Source organism: Lucilia sericata, unplaced genomic scaffold (genome assembly GCF_015586225.1).
Source record: "Lucilia sericata isolate MDLA Ls3-8-SP2 unplaced genomic scaffold, ASM1558622v1 Contig001475F_arrow, whole genome shotgun sequence".
In the NCBI taxonomy this organism is placed as follows: domain Eukaryota; kingdom Metazoa; phylum Arthropoda; class Insecta; order Diptera; family Calliphoridae; genus Lucilia; species Lucilia sericata.
The window spans coordinates 77983-93042 of record NW_023995403.1 but is presented as its reverse complement, the minus strand read 5'-3'; the positions used below and the strand labels follow the sequence as shown (position 1 = coordinate 93042).

The 15060-nt window shown below is 32.3% G+C and overlaps 1 protein-coding gene across 2 annotated transcripts; it reads left to right on the top strand.

The window, feature by feature from the left end:
- The first annotated feature begins 3280 nt into the window (after nucleotides 1-3280).
- LOC119611531 lies at nucleotides 3281-14551 on the top strand. 2 transcript variants are annotated; one of them, XM_037967147.1, is made up of 6 exons: nucleotides 3281-3355; nucleotides 6660-8145; nucleotides 11099-11240; nucleotides 11299-11441; nucleotides 13520-13867; nucleotides 13927-14551. In XM_037967147.1, the coding sequence occupies exons 2-6, from the start codon at nucleotides 6729-6731 to the stop codon at nucleotides 14463-14465; spliced, it is 2589 nt and encodes an 862-aa protein (XP_037823075.1). In that variant the 5' UTR covers nucleotides 3281-3355; nucleotides 6660-6728; the 3' UTR covers nucleotides 14466-14551. The 2 variants fall into 2 exon arrangements, with proteins under 2 accessions (XP_037823075.1, XP_037823074.1); XM_037967146.1 differs by lacking the exons at nucleotides 11099-11240; nucleotides 11299-11441; nucleotides 13520-13867; nucleotides 13927-14551 and adding exons at nucleotides 9281-9413; nucleotides 9475-9617; nucleotides 9684-10028; nucleotides 10092-11003 and having other exon boundaries at nucleotides 3282-3355.
- Nucleotides 14552-15060: the final 509 nt, after the last annotated feature.

The following is a 15060-nucleotide window of genomic DNA, read 5'->3' as shown; positions in this document are numbered from 1 at the left end:
TAAATAACTTAAACAAACATTTATATCAACAATAAAACAAATATTTATACAAACAATTAAATAAACATTTAAACAAAAGCAAACACAGTGAAGTGTTTCCCACATCACGTCGCAAAAAAGTCAATTTTAACCGATAATTAAGTAAAAATTATATTATTACGAATTGTTGCTTAATTTTGATCAAGCAAATTGCGATTATTATTTCCGAAATTATAAAAAGTTATTTCTGATAAAATTTCCCAAAATTAAATATCATTAAGCCTTTGAAAACCGGGGTCAAAGTCTAAAAGTGCCATCTTCTCTCATATAAACGCAATTTCAAACTTTGGCGGCGATGCGTGGGCACTTACTCTCAAAATAATTGAATAATATTTTACAAATGACGTTAAAATACAACACTTTGTTGATCCCAGAGAAAATCTGATTTTCGATCCACCCTAGTATACATACATATATTTTGTCTTTAGAGATTTTTTGGCAAATTACAAAAAATTACCAAAAAAGTTACCAAAAAAATACTGCAAAGTTTTAAAACTGTGATTATTATTTTGTGAAGTTTAAAGGTTAAGTTCTTTCTCCTAAGAACGAAGATTTTCTTAGCATTAAAGCAAACTGTGACACTCCCTATTTTACTACACAAATCTCACAAATGAAAGTGTCATAATAATGAGTACTTTTTTGGAAAAAATATTAAAAAAACCCTTTAGTTGTTTATTTTACTCCAACACCTTATTAAATATTCATTTGCAGTAGAAATTTTGTATTTTTATTCTACGTTTCTATCAATATACATATTTGGCAAAAACACAACATTTAAGAATTATTTATAAAAAACAGTTTTGAAAAAAAAGTAACAGAAAAATTTAATACAAGTCCAAACCGCAACAGACATTCTTTGTTGACAAGACATAATGTCAACAAGCGGTTTAACATTAATTTGTCGCATTTTCGGCTGTTGTATTCTTTTTCTCTACGAGAGCAGACTTTGTATATTTGAAAACCTATAAATGAAAAAAAAATGAAACTTTACCGAAATAAAACACCACCAAATAATAAGCAAGAACCCAGCAGATCCAACTCTAAGTAAGCGAAGTCCCAACAAAAAAAAAATCGACAAACAAAACAAATGTTTACTTCACAATAAAGTTTTCACTAAATATTTAACCGAAAGTTCACTTTTCGATGAAAATTCTATTTTCAGTGAAATTTATATTTTCACTAAAAAAATTCAAATTTTTATTAAAAATTATATTTTTCACAATAAATTTAAATTTTCACAAAAAATTGTTCACTTAAAATTTTATTTTTTACCGAAATTTTAATTTTTTACTAACACCTCGATTTTTACTAAAAAATCACCTTTTCACACAATTATAAAATTTCCTCCAAAAATTAATTTCTACCTTTCGGGTTTGCTGGGTTGTTAACATAACAACAACAAAACATCAGAAAAAAGTAAGCTCTTATTTGATGGAAATTTGTAATTCCCTAGAGTCTGACTGCAAGTGCTTGTAAATTTTAACTGTTTAATACATATTTGTCTATGATTTATTAACAGAACAGAACTAGAACAGAACTAGAAAAGAACTAGAACAGAACTAGAACAGAACTAGAACAGAACTAGAACAGAACTAGAACAGAACTAGAACAGAACTAGAACAGAACTAGAACAGAACTAGAACAGAACTAGAACAGAACTAGAACAGAACTAGAACAGAACTAGAACAGAACAGAACTAGAACAGAACTAGAACAGAACTAGAACAGAACTAGAACAGAACTAGAACAGAACTAGAACAGAACTAGAACAGAACTAGAACAGAACTAGAACAGAACTAGAACAGAACTAGAACAGAACTAGAACAGAACTAGAACAGAACTAGAACAGAACTAGAACAGAACTAGAACAGAACTAGAACAGAACTAGAACAGAACTAGAACAGAACTAGAACAGAACTAGAACAGAACTAGAACAGAACTAGAACAGAACTAGAACAGAACTAGAACAGAACTAGAACAGAACTAGAACAGAACTAGAACAGAACTAGAACAGAACTAGAACAGAACTAGAACAGAACTAGAACAGAACTAGAACAGAACTAGAACAGAACTAGAACAGAACTAGAACAGAACTAGAACAGAACTAGAACAGAACTAGAACAGAACTAGAACAGAACTAGAACAGAACTAGAACAGAACTAGAACAGAACTAGAACAGAACTAGAACAGAACTAGAACAGAACTAGAACAGAACTAGAACTAGAACAGAACTAGAACAGAACTAGAACAGAACTAGAACAGAACTAGAACAGAACTAGAACAGAACTAGAACAGAACTAGAACAGAACTAGAACAGAACTAGAACAGAACTAGAACAGAACTAGTACAGAACTAGAAGAGAACTAGAACAGAACTAGAACAGAACTGGAACAGATCTAGAACAGAACTAGAACAGATCTAGAACAGAACTAGAACAGAACTATAACAGAACTATAACAGAACTAGAACAGAACTAGAACAGAACTAGTACAGAACTAGAAGAGAACTAGAACAGAACTAGAACAAAACTAGAACAGAACTAGAACAGAACTAAAACAGAACTAAAACAGAACTAGAACAGAACTAGAACAGAACTAGAACAGAACTAGAACAGAACTAGAACAGAACTAGAACAGAACTAGAACAGAACTAGAACAGAACTAGAACAGAACTAGAACAGAACTCGAACTGAACCCGAACAAAACTCCAACTGAACTAGAACCAGAACTGATCTAAAACTAGAACTGAACTAGAAGTAAGTAGAAGTGATCTTAAATCCATTTATAGTCTACAGTCTTGAATTTTAAAAGTCTGATATCTTTGTCTACAAATTGTTTATTTTATTTTTTAAAAATTTCACAAAATTATGTTGTTTTATAAATTTTTGTTGTATTTAAGTCAACAAAATAACCATAATGCTCCATAAGATTAGATAAGCATTGTGTATACATTTGAGAGCTCATTCTATACGAAAGAAAGAGCTGCTGGCATACAAATTGAGAGCTAATTTAAATGATTGAGTCATTTAATGTGGATCAGTGGAACATTTTAATTTTCTTACAAAGTCTGGAATAGTGGTAAATTTTTACTTTGAGCAAATACTTTTCTTTTGAGTTTTGAAAATAATTTACTAATAAAAGTGGGTGAATAATTGGTATTATTTTAATTTTGTTGCTTTTTTATCAAGAATAAAATTATCTAATCTTATCTTTTTTGTAGAGATTACAACATTGTGGAGAGTATAATAAACAAGTAGGTGAGGTACTTTTTATGAGCAGCAGAAGTAGTACGATATTTGAAACAGGTGGTTAAAGAAGGTAAAAAATAAGCGGTGCTAAATTTGAAATAAAAATGTGTTAAGAAATTTAAAAATAAATATAAAAAATCAAAGAAAAACTTTTTGTAAAAAAAAAGTGTGAAGTGATCGCTGATATATATAGGTTTCACTAAAAGAGTATTAAAAGAATAAAAAAGTGTTTCTGAAAACAAAGACTCTGAAAAAGATGAAAAATATCAAGTGTTATTATATGTACTGATCTGAGGCAATGTTAAGTGAAGGAAAAGTGTTAAAGTTTAATAATTACTTGTCAGAGAGACGATCGCTCAGAAAACTGATCTGCAGAGATTTTCTAAAGTAAAGAGAAGAAAAATCAAATTAATAAAATGGAATTTCAGACACAAAAGAATTTAAACTTCTGATAAAGACTAATAATATTTAATTTAATTTATAAAATAAATAGTCAATTTTTTCGCTCAGTGTATAAAAATTACCAATATTAAATATTTGCTACTATCTTTTTTCTAATAATGCCTCTAGTCTCTAGTTTTTTTATCTAATCATTTGGAAAAAAAGGTCTTAAAATCGCATTTATAGAACTGTAAAAACTATAACACTAGTGTAGAGTTTTTGCGCGTTTTTTTTTTAACAAAATCCCTCAATTGCTCTTACTCACTCTCTCGATCTCTGTCTCACTCTTTCCTAAAACAAGTGCGTAAACTACAAAGACAAGTGTTTGAAAATATACATTAGAAAACTATGCAGGTTCTATGATAATAGTAAAATACCTGTAAAGCCCTAAATTATCAAAATTACACATACCATAGGGGCAAAAATAAAATAAACAAAAAGCCCCTTTATACCCAAGAACAAATAAAATCGAATATTGTGAAACTCTAAAGTATTTCAATGAATGGTGAAGGTGAATAGTGATTTTGTACAAACACAAGGAACAGATTAAATATTGATAAGGAAAATGTGTTTAAAAAAAGTTCAGACCAATATGAGTCATTTACATTTAAAACATATACAATAAATTTAATGAATTGAATGAAATCAATTGTAATAAAGACAAAAAAAAACAAAGAAAATTTGTTAATGCCGGAAATATAGCCTCAACCGAAAATTTGAGTTAATGATAATGAAACAAATACCTTAGTCAATAAGGTTCTTAAAGTTGAAGTTTTCCAAAAACTATGACGGTTAACAGGTCTACAAAGATCACGTTTGACTTTAAAGGAACCGAGAGATAGAATAGCTTTCAAAACTCTTTCGTTTTCTCGAACCTACAAGGTCTACTTTAGCTTCCCTTCCGGCAATTTAGAAACCTTTTGGACAAATCCAATAGGAGATCGCCAAAGGGAAAAGATGTTAATAAGTTTCAGACCTATAAGTTATAATTATCGAAACAAATGTCTTCACATACCTCTAAGGTTCTAAATGTCAGCGTCTTCAAGAAGTAACATTACAAATCTCATCTCATCTTTTACTTCTCATTATGACAACATCTGCAGTGCTTGTAGAGCAGATTCAATATCCAATCTTTCAATATATTTCGATTCCAGTCAATGAAGATCATTTCCTAATATTCTTGATCTTTCGAACATTGTGTCTGTGATGTAGTTTTGAAAAGATCACATCCAGTATAATGACATTCATCCCAAAAACTGCCTCGCACATAGAAAGATTTCTGATTCTCTTGACACTTTCTGAACGATTTCAGCGAAAATTGTTTCCCCAACTTCTTGATCTTTCGACCATTGGGTTCGCGATGTAGTTTCGATAAGATCATTTCCTCATATTCATGATCTTTCGAACAATGTATCTGCGATGTGGTTTAGATAAGATTTCTGATTCTCTTGACACTTTCTGAACGAAATTTGACACTTTGACTATTTCTCAGAGAAAATTATTTCCCCATATTCTTGATCTTTCAAACACTGGGTTCGCGATGTAGTTTCTATAATATCATTTCCTCGTATTCTTGATCTTTCGAACATTGTGTCTGTGATGTAGTTTCGAAAAGATCACATCCAGTAAAATCGCTTTCATACTAAAAACTTCCTCGTACATTGAAAGATTTCTGATTCTCTTGACACTTTTTAAACGATTCGAGTCATGCTCGACCAAAGTTTGTTAACTCAGTGAAAATTATTTCTCCACCTTTTTGATCTTTTAAACACTGGGTTCGCGATGTAGTGTCGATAAGATCACATCAATCGTCTTCATTCTAAAAACTGCCTCGCAAATTGAAAGATTTCTGGTTCGCTTGACTTTCTTCCGAAAGGCCCGTGTCATACTCGACCAAAGATTGCCAATTTTGCGAAAATTGTTTCCCCATATTCTTGATCTTTCAAACACTGTGTTCGCGATGTTGTTTCGATAAGATTACACCAACTAGAATACTCGCATTGAATTGGATCCAAAAACTCGCTCACAAATTGAAAGATTTCTGGTTTGGAACTGTGGAAGATTTTCGATTTACACTTAGAGTCTTTGCTTATGATTAATCTGAAAGTTTGTTAACTTAGCGAAAGCTGTATCAAAAAAAACTAGCTTCGTTCAAAGGGTCTGCATGTTCCAATCATAGACAAACATGCAATATTCTTAAAGATGTCAGACACATATGAAATATATCCGGATCACTTGACTTTCGGCAAGCTATGACAGAAATCTCAGTATTTTCACTCACCTACTCATACTTCAAAAAATTAAGACTCATAGACGAGAGAGATCTGATCATTAATTTGGTATGACAAGTGGCTACAATTCTTAGAATACAATGAATCATTTTTAAGAAGCTAAAGTGTGGGGTCAGCTTCAGTTTCCTTCGTTACTTTCAGACACACCTGTATGCAAACAATTGAATTTTTTGAAAAAAATAACAAGAACAGGAACAAAATAATGACAATACCTAACGAATGATATCATCAATATACGATTAAATGATAATGCCTCTATATACACATTTGAAATTATTTCTTGTAAATCGTAAAAAAAAACTGATAAATAGTGATAGAGTGAAAGATAATGGAAAGGAATACAGAAATAATACACGCAATAAAATCAAATACCTTAGTTATAGAAAAAAAGAACATAACAAAATTTTTGTTATCATATTTCAAATATAATACCAAAAATATATATAAAAAAGCACTTGTCACAAAGTCTCCAAATTCATAAATTTTTATGAGTAATAAGTGGTCACAAATAACTGATAGGTTAACCCTGAACTAATTATTAGTTGTAACAATTATGTATAGAAAAACTAGTGTAACACTTTAAAATCCATCAATCTTATTTAAAAAACAACTAATTTGGTTTCTTAACTTATTTCTTTACAGCCTATTTTATACTTAATAACGACATTGCAAACCTCAAGAGAACAAATATACGAAATTTTTTTGAAAACTATGTTTAAAACGAATAAAATACAGACCCTTTTGGGTCTGTTAGCTTTATATCTATGCTTAAGCATAGATTTAACACAAGCTCAAGAAAATGCCCAATTACAAATACCTCCGTCATTGGTGGAATGTTATAATACCTCTTACTATATGGATCGTGCTAATCGTTTGCCCTCCAACATAGAAACTCTAATAACACTGATAGAAAAAGTGGAAAATTCTTATGGTTTTAATCAAGATATACGCCAATTGGCGGTATCTTTGACCCATCGTTTCCGTCAAGATGGCATACAGAGAGCTAATGGTGTGGCTGCCGGTTTACCTGGAGTTATACCCTATAGTCCTACTGGTTTCCAATTTCCCAAATTTCGCATACTTCTACAACGTTTGATACCTGGTAATGCTTTCAATTTTCCCAATAATTCTCTAACCAGTGAGGAAAGGTGCTCTCTACATTTTATGCTGTCCAGTTCGTTTGATACACGCGTCCGAGGAGATGAGAATACTGTATGCAGCAATTTGGCTCAATATAGATCCCAACGTTTACCGCGTGCTTTACACAATCCTCAACAAAGACCCAGTAATTTCATAGGAGATGTAGAAATTTTGGATAGCTTACAATCTCAGGCAGCCAAACGTGGTGCTCCTATGCAGGCGGGACAACGTTTTAATACAAATGCCAAGTCCTATGATTATGAATATGGCTGGAATGATTATGGTTACAATAACAATGGAGGCAGTAATAGCATTAGCCAGTGTCCAGTGGAAAATGGTGTTATACGCACCCAATGGGGTACAGTGGCTGCGGGTACTTTATTGGCAGGTATAGCTGCTGGTTTGCAACCTCAAACCGTACCTTTAAGAACTTTACTGGCTATGGCCTCTCGTCGCAATGGTTATCAAAATATGCCACAAATAGCCACCGTCAATGTAGACAATAGATGGGCCGCCACTGTGGCTGGTGATTTGGCTGAGGTTGCTTTAGTACAAGTTCCCGTCTCTGCTAACGAACAGGCCACCGTAGGTGCTATAGGTGCCTGGAATAGCACCGTAATGCCCAAATGGTATTTCCTTTCGCAAAGACAAAACCTTGAAATGACTGATGCCGAAATACGTGGTGGCATTGATGGTCTTATATTGGCGCTTAACATTGCTCAATGGAATAATCAAATTAACAATTTGAAATTATCTCAAGTATTGCGTATGTATTATTCTTTGGATGGTGTTTTGGGTAGCGGCATAATGGCCTGTAATCGCATGGCTACCTTCCAGGGTATTACCAATTATCAACAAACTATGATGGCTCAGACATCAGCATTTGCTCAGGTCTTGGATCGTGAAATGCAATTGGTGGTTACTTTGTCTCCAGATTCGATTGCCAATTTTTCATTGTCTGCCACAAATGCTTTGATCAATTATTTGCGTAAGTAGTAAATGTTAAATATTTTTTTGGAAACTACATTATTTTTATAAGAAATACTCTCTGTTTGTGTTTGTGTGAGGATTAATTAAGTTAATTTTAATGTTTTGTTGAGAATATTTTTGTGAATTTCAAATACTTTTAAAGCTTCCAAACGATATTTAATGAAATATTTTCATTCATTTAAAGCAAAATTTTGAAGGTTTTCAATCTTTGCCCTCCTGGTCACTTACATTGCAGACAACATACTAAATCACCGACTAGACCCCAACTAACTTACAATCTAGACTATAGACTAACTTAGAGACAAGATCATAAAATACACTACAAACTATTACATACTAGATTAGAGACTAGATTACAAACTAACTTACAATCTAGACTATAGACTAACTTACAATTACAGAGCAGACAATATACTAGATTACCGACTAGATCACAAACTAACTTACAATCTAGACTATAAACTAACTTAAAGACAAGATCATACAATACACTACAAACTAGATTACAGATTAGATTACTTACTAGATTATAGACTAGATTACAATCTAGACTACGAACTAACTTACAGGCAAGATCATAGAATACACTACAGACTATATTACAGATTAGATTACATACTGGGTTAAAGACTAGATTACAAACTAACTTACATTCTAGACTACACACTACCTTACAGACTAGACTATAGACTAACTTACAAGTAAGATCATAGACTAGATTACTGACTAAATTATAGACTAGATTAGAGACTAGGCTACAAACTAGACTACATACTAACTTACAGGCTAGAAAACACACTACCTTATTAGCTAGACTATATACTAACTTACAGGATAGCCTACAATATACATTATAGTTTACATTCTAAATTACAGACTATGCTATGGTAAATAAACTAATAACCGTTATCTCAAGTAGATAATTAAAACACATTCGTAGAACTGTTTGCTTCCCCAACTGTTGAGAAAAGTCTTCTCAGAATTAGATTTTAATGTCTAATCGAAGCTTACAACATCGTCTTTATATATAATAGTTAAAAACGAACTCCATTTCTTATCAGTTGTTTTCTTACCGAACTGTAGACTTAAGAGTAGCTTTAACTAATTGTAATAAACTCATATTATTCCTTTAGCCATGAATGATCCTTTATGTTCGGTTAGCAGTGCGGTACCCCAAGATGTCTCACAAACCATAACACCCATGACAAATATATATGTTTATATAGATACCACTTGGCCATTCTATCAAGTGCAGGACTATGTCAAGTAAGTCAATTTGTATTGCCAAAATATCGAAATCAATTTATTAATAAATCTTAATATTTAGCTATGTGCTGAGCAATTTAAACATTAATCCTTATGCCAGTTCGGTGACATTATTGGCAGCAGCTGATGGTTCCATTATAGTTAATACCACCAATTATATATCGGACATATTCCAGGGTTGGAACTATACCACACATAATAATTGTAAGTTATTGACAAATACAAATTTTACTTAAAATTTTAACACTAACTTCTTATGTTATAACAAAGATACCCAGGGCTTTAGCTTACCTACGGTATTGCAAAGCATACAAAATTTGACTACCCAATATATGAATGCTCAGAAGACTAATTCTACGGTGGGAGGACGCTCTTTAATAGCCTTAATGGTGCCCTATATGGCTACTGTCAGTGCTTCAGATTCCAATTATGCCACCACTCAGTTACAATACATAAACGAACAAATACCCGATTTACGTTTCATTTATTATGCTGGCGGCACTATAACACGTTTCACCTCATTTGTTTTGGAACCCACTAAAGATTTATTCTCCCTGAGTCCTTCCACAAGTCCAGCTACAGCCGGTGGACCGGTAGTTATGAGAATTAAGACAAGTAAGTTTATTTTAACTTAAATTTTAAGTCACGGGCTTTATAATTATGTTCATACTTTTCTAGTTCCTCGCCGTTTGATAAATCCCCGCTGTGGTGCCTCTTGGTATACTTCCACCTGGGGAACTGATCAACTAGCTCAATATGCCCGTCCCGGTGTTACTAATTTTTATCGCATGGTACCCAATTATTTCTATGGTGCTGGTAATGGTCGTTATTTGAATATACAATCACAAAATTCGGTACAATTTACCGTATGCACATCACGTTCAGTGGTTCTACCCCAACAAAATGCCACCTCTAGCAATTCGGATGTTACCTGTACCCAATTACAGGGCAATACTTTTTCATATGATTTATCGAATGCCTGTAATGGTTACTATACAATACATCAATGTCCTCCTCTATATGTTTCGGTACAGGCTCCTTCTAGTTATTCTTCCTCCTCCTCACCATCATCATCATCATCAAGTTTTGGTGGCCCATCATATGGTGGCTCTTCATATGCCTCTATCTGCACCGATGCAGCCTGTCAAACACCTGATCAGGCCCGTTATATAATGTCAGTGGTTAATTTGGGCTGCTATAGTGGTGTATCAGCTTTAACAGCCAGTTTTGCCACCTTGATCCTGGTGTATTTGTTGAGTAAACTTCTTTAAATGGTTTTCACAAATATATTCAAATTTCGACGCCATATTTATACACATAATTTAAATAAGTTATTTTCACTTCGTTTTTTATACAACTTACAAGTTGAGACCTTCAATTAGAACAAATCCTGGGTCAACTTGTGATCCTTAAGATCCTGTCAAAGAGTTTGTTTTTCTTTTTATTCATTTTTATCTTTATTTTACAATATAACTTTATGCTTAAATTATTATTTTTAAGTAAAATTTATAAAAACAAAAATAACAACAAATTATAAATTACACTTTTTCTAATAAACTTTTAAATTAAAAAAAAAATTGGATTTAGTCCGAAAAAAATACAACAGAGAGTATTTCTTTTAATTTACCATCATTATAATTAATTTGTAAAACTTAATCATTAAATTACCCTTTCATCACAAAAAGCTGTAGTAACTTCTAACCCTTCTACTGACCCGGCCTGGAACCAACAGCCTCAACATATTACAAATCTTACAACAGTAATGACTGATATTTTTGTGTTCTTGGATACTTATTGGGAATATGATTATATAGTGGATTATCTCAAGTAACCATTTAACAGCTGTTTAAGAAATTTAAATTTTATTATTCTTTCTAAACTTTAGCTATGTGGTACAACGTTTAAATATTAATCCTTATGGCAGTTCCATTACCCTATTAGCCGCTCGAGATGGTAGTACTATTGTTGAACGTACGTTTTATATAACAGACTATTATGAGAAATGGAATAAGACCAGCCAGTCGAGGTGTAAGTAGGAGAATAATATATATACTATTATCTAGCCTATACTATAGTCTATAGTCTAGCCTATACTATATTCTATAGTATAGCCTATAGTCTAGTCTACAGTCTAGACTATAGTCTATAGTTTAGTCTATAGTTTAGTCTATATAGTCTTTAGTCTAGTCCATAGTCTAGTCCATAGTCTAGTCTATAGTCTAGCCTATAATCTAGTCTATAGTCTAGTCTATAGTATAGTCTATAGTCTAGTCTATAGTCTAGTCTATAGTCTAGTCTATAGTCTAGTCTATAGTTTAGTATATAGTCTAGTCTATAGTCTAGACTATAGTCTAGTATAGTCTAGTCTATAGTCTAGTCTATAGTCTAGTCTAGTCTAGTCTATAGTATAGTCTATAGTCTAGTCTATAGTCTAGTCTATAGTCTAGTCTATAGTCTAGTCTATAGTCTAGTCTATAGTCTAGTCTATAGTCTAGTCTAGTCTAGTCTATAGTCTAGTCTATAGTCTAGTCTATAGTCTAGTCTATAGTCTAGTCTATAGTCTAGTCTATAGTCTAGTCTATAGTCTAGTCTATAGTCTAGTCTATAGTCTAGTCTATAGTCTAGTCTAGTCTATAGTCTAGTCTAGCTAGTCTAGTCTATAGTTTAGTCTATAGTCTAGTCTATAGTCTAGTCTATAGTCTAGTCTATAGTCTAGTCTATAGTCTAGTCTATAGTCTAGTCTATAGTCTAGTCTATAGTCTAGTCTATAGTCTAGTCTATAGTCTATAGTCTAGTCTATAGTCTAGTCTATAGTCTAGTCTATAGTCTAGTCTATAGTCTAGTCTATAGTCTAGTCTATAGTCTAGTCTATAGTCTAGTCTATAGTCTAGTCTAGTCTAGTCTATAGTCTAGTCTATAGTCTAGTCTATAGTCTAGTCTATAGTCTAGTCTATCTAGTCTACAGTCTAGTCTTAGTCTAGTCTATAGTCTAGTCTATATTCTAGTCTATAGTCTAGTCTATAGTCTAGTCTATAGTCTAGTCTATAGTCTAGTCTATAGTCTAATCTATAGTCTAGTCTATAGTCTAGTCTATAGTCTAGTCTATAGTCTAGTCTATAGTCTAGTCTATAGTCTAGTCTATAGTCTAGTCTATAGTCTAGTCTATAGTCTAGTCTATAGTCTAGTCTATAGTCTAGTCTATAGTCTAGTCTATAGTCTAGTCTATAGTCTAGTCTATAGTCTAGTCTATAGTCTAGTCTATAGTCTAGTCTATAGTCTAGTCTATAGTCTAGTCTATAGTCTAGTCTATAGTCTAGTCTATAGTCTAGTCTATAGTCTAGTCTATAGTCTAGTCTATAGTCTAGTCTATAGTCTAGTCTATAGTCTAGTCTATAGTCTAGTCTATAGTCTAGTCTATAGTCTAGTCTATAGTCTAGTCTATAGTCTAGTCTATAGTCTAGTCTATAGTCTAGTCTATAGTCTAGTCTATAGTCTAGTCTATAGTCTAGTCTATAGTCTAGTCTATAGTCTAGTCTATAGTCTAGTCTATAGTCTAGTCTATAGTCTAGTCTATAGTCTAGTCTATAGTCTAGTCTATAGTCTAGTCTATAGTCTAGTCTATAGTCTAGTCTATAGTCTAGTCTATAGTCTAGTCTATAGTCTAGTCTATAGTCTAGTCTATAGTCTAGTCTATAGTCTAGTCTATAGTCTAGTCTATAGTCTAGTCTATAGTCTAGTCTATAGTCTAGTCTATATTCTAGTCTATATTCTAGTCTATAGTCTAGAGAGTCGAGTCTACTATCTAGTCTATAGTCTAGTCTTTAGTCTAGTCTATAGTATAGTCCATAGTCTAGTCTATAGTCTAGTCTATAGTCTAGTCCATAGTCTAGTCTATAGTCTAGTCTATAGTCTAGTCCATAGTCTAGTCTATAGTCTAGTCTATAGTCTAGTCCATAGTCTAGTCTATAGTCTAGTCTATAGTCTAGTCTATAGTCTAGTCCATAGTATAATCTATAGTCTAGTGAATAGTCTAGTCTATAGTCTAGTCTATAGTATAGTCTACAGTCTAGTCTATAGTCTAATCTAAATATTTTTTTATATTTCAGTCCGCCCCGGTTTCAGTTTACCCTTGATCTTAAGTAAAACTCAACTTTTAGCTGAAACAATTTTAAAATATGAACGCAACAACTCCTCTTTGGGAGGACGTTCCATGATTGCTCTATTGATACCTAGTCCAACAGCATTTATATACGATTATGATTTTGATTATTGTAAAAATTTTGTAAATTATTTCAATAATTCTTTGCCCGATTTGACATTTCTTTACTATGCTGGAGGAGCGGTAATAAGATTTAACGAATTTGTAGATAATAAACAGGAAGATATATTTGTGCTGAGTTATGATTTAGAAGTAAAAACTGCAGCTGAACCTTTGGTCAAGAGAATAAGAAAAGGTAGGATAAAAACCTTGAAAAACATTGTTAACATAAAATATTTTTTTTAATTTCTCTAGTTCCCCGCCGTTTAACCAATCCTCGTTGCTCAGCCTATTGGACATCTCTATCCATGGGTTCCAATCAAATCGAGCAATATGAGCCCTTGGGTCACATAAATTTTTATCGCCTATCACCCCACTATTTCTTTAGCGAGGGCAGTATGCGTTATTTGAAAGTAAAACCTTTAAGTGCAGTGGCTTTTATTGTCTGTACCTCACGCTCAAATCCCTGGCCCTATCGCAATCCCACAGAGCCATATACAAAATGTGTAGATTGTAAACAAATCACCACTATGGATTTTAGTTTTGATTTAGGAGATTTATGTTTGGATTATGACTCATTAGGGGATTGTCCTCCTCTGTATTTATCGGTACAGGCACAAACATTTGCTGATGCCAACCAAGTGGCCTGTAAGAATCCGGCTTGTGCCACACCCGATGAGACTCAATATGCAATAATGGTTAATAATTTGGATTGTACTAATAGTGCAGCATCAACTATGCTAATTCGAATGTTGAATTTGGTTTTAATATTGGTTGTTACTAGGACGTTTTAAGAGAGCAGCAGCGAAAAAAGAATTTATATAACCTTAAAGAAGTTCGATCAAATAAATAAAGAAAATGTTTGATTACATTAAGCATAGACTGAGAAAAAAAAACAATTTTCTTGTTCAATCGAGTTTTGTTCAGAAATTTTATTGAATTTTAAATAAATACTGATAAACCCGCCTTTTATATTTAAATTCAATAAAAACTATTTTATTTCCTATCTTAACATTAAATGGTTCTATACTTTATCTTTAATTTTGTATACGACAAACTTGTGTGTTTGACTCTTGTAACTTTAACACTTTACATCCTGCCCACAAGTCAGTTTGACATAAAGTTTGGTGTCAAGTTTTTGTGTTGTATTTCATATGACATAAGGAACTAAAGTGTGTGAAATTTTCCACACAAAAAATGTTTTTCTCTTGCAATTTAGTTTTGCTGAAGATGATACTTTATAAATAAATATTTTCTCAAGTAAAGCACACACTTATCTTTGTATGTCATGTCATAAAAAGAATTTAAAATAAAGTTTTGAGTTTGTTTGTTATTCTTAAAAATCAAATTGTTGAAGAAAAATTTTAAATTTTAAACAGTTTTGACAAA

Coding starts and splice junctions, on each gene's coding strand:
- LOC119611531 (XM_037967146.1), top strand. CDS start 6,729: ATGTTTAAAACGAATAAAATACAGACCCTTTTGGGTCTGTTAGCTTTA. Junction 8,146..9,280: donor TGCTTTGATCAATTATTTGC/GTAAGTAGTAAA, acceptor TTATTCCTTTAG/CCATGAATGATCCTTTATGT. Junction 10,029..10,091: donor AGTTATGAGAATTAAGACAA/GTAAGTTTATTT, acceptor ATACTTTTCTAG/TTCCTCGCCGTTTGATAAAT.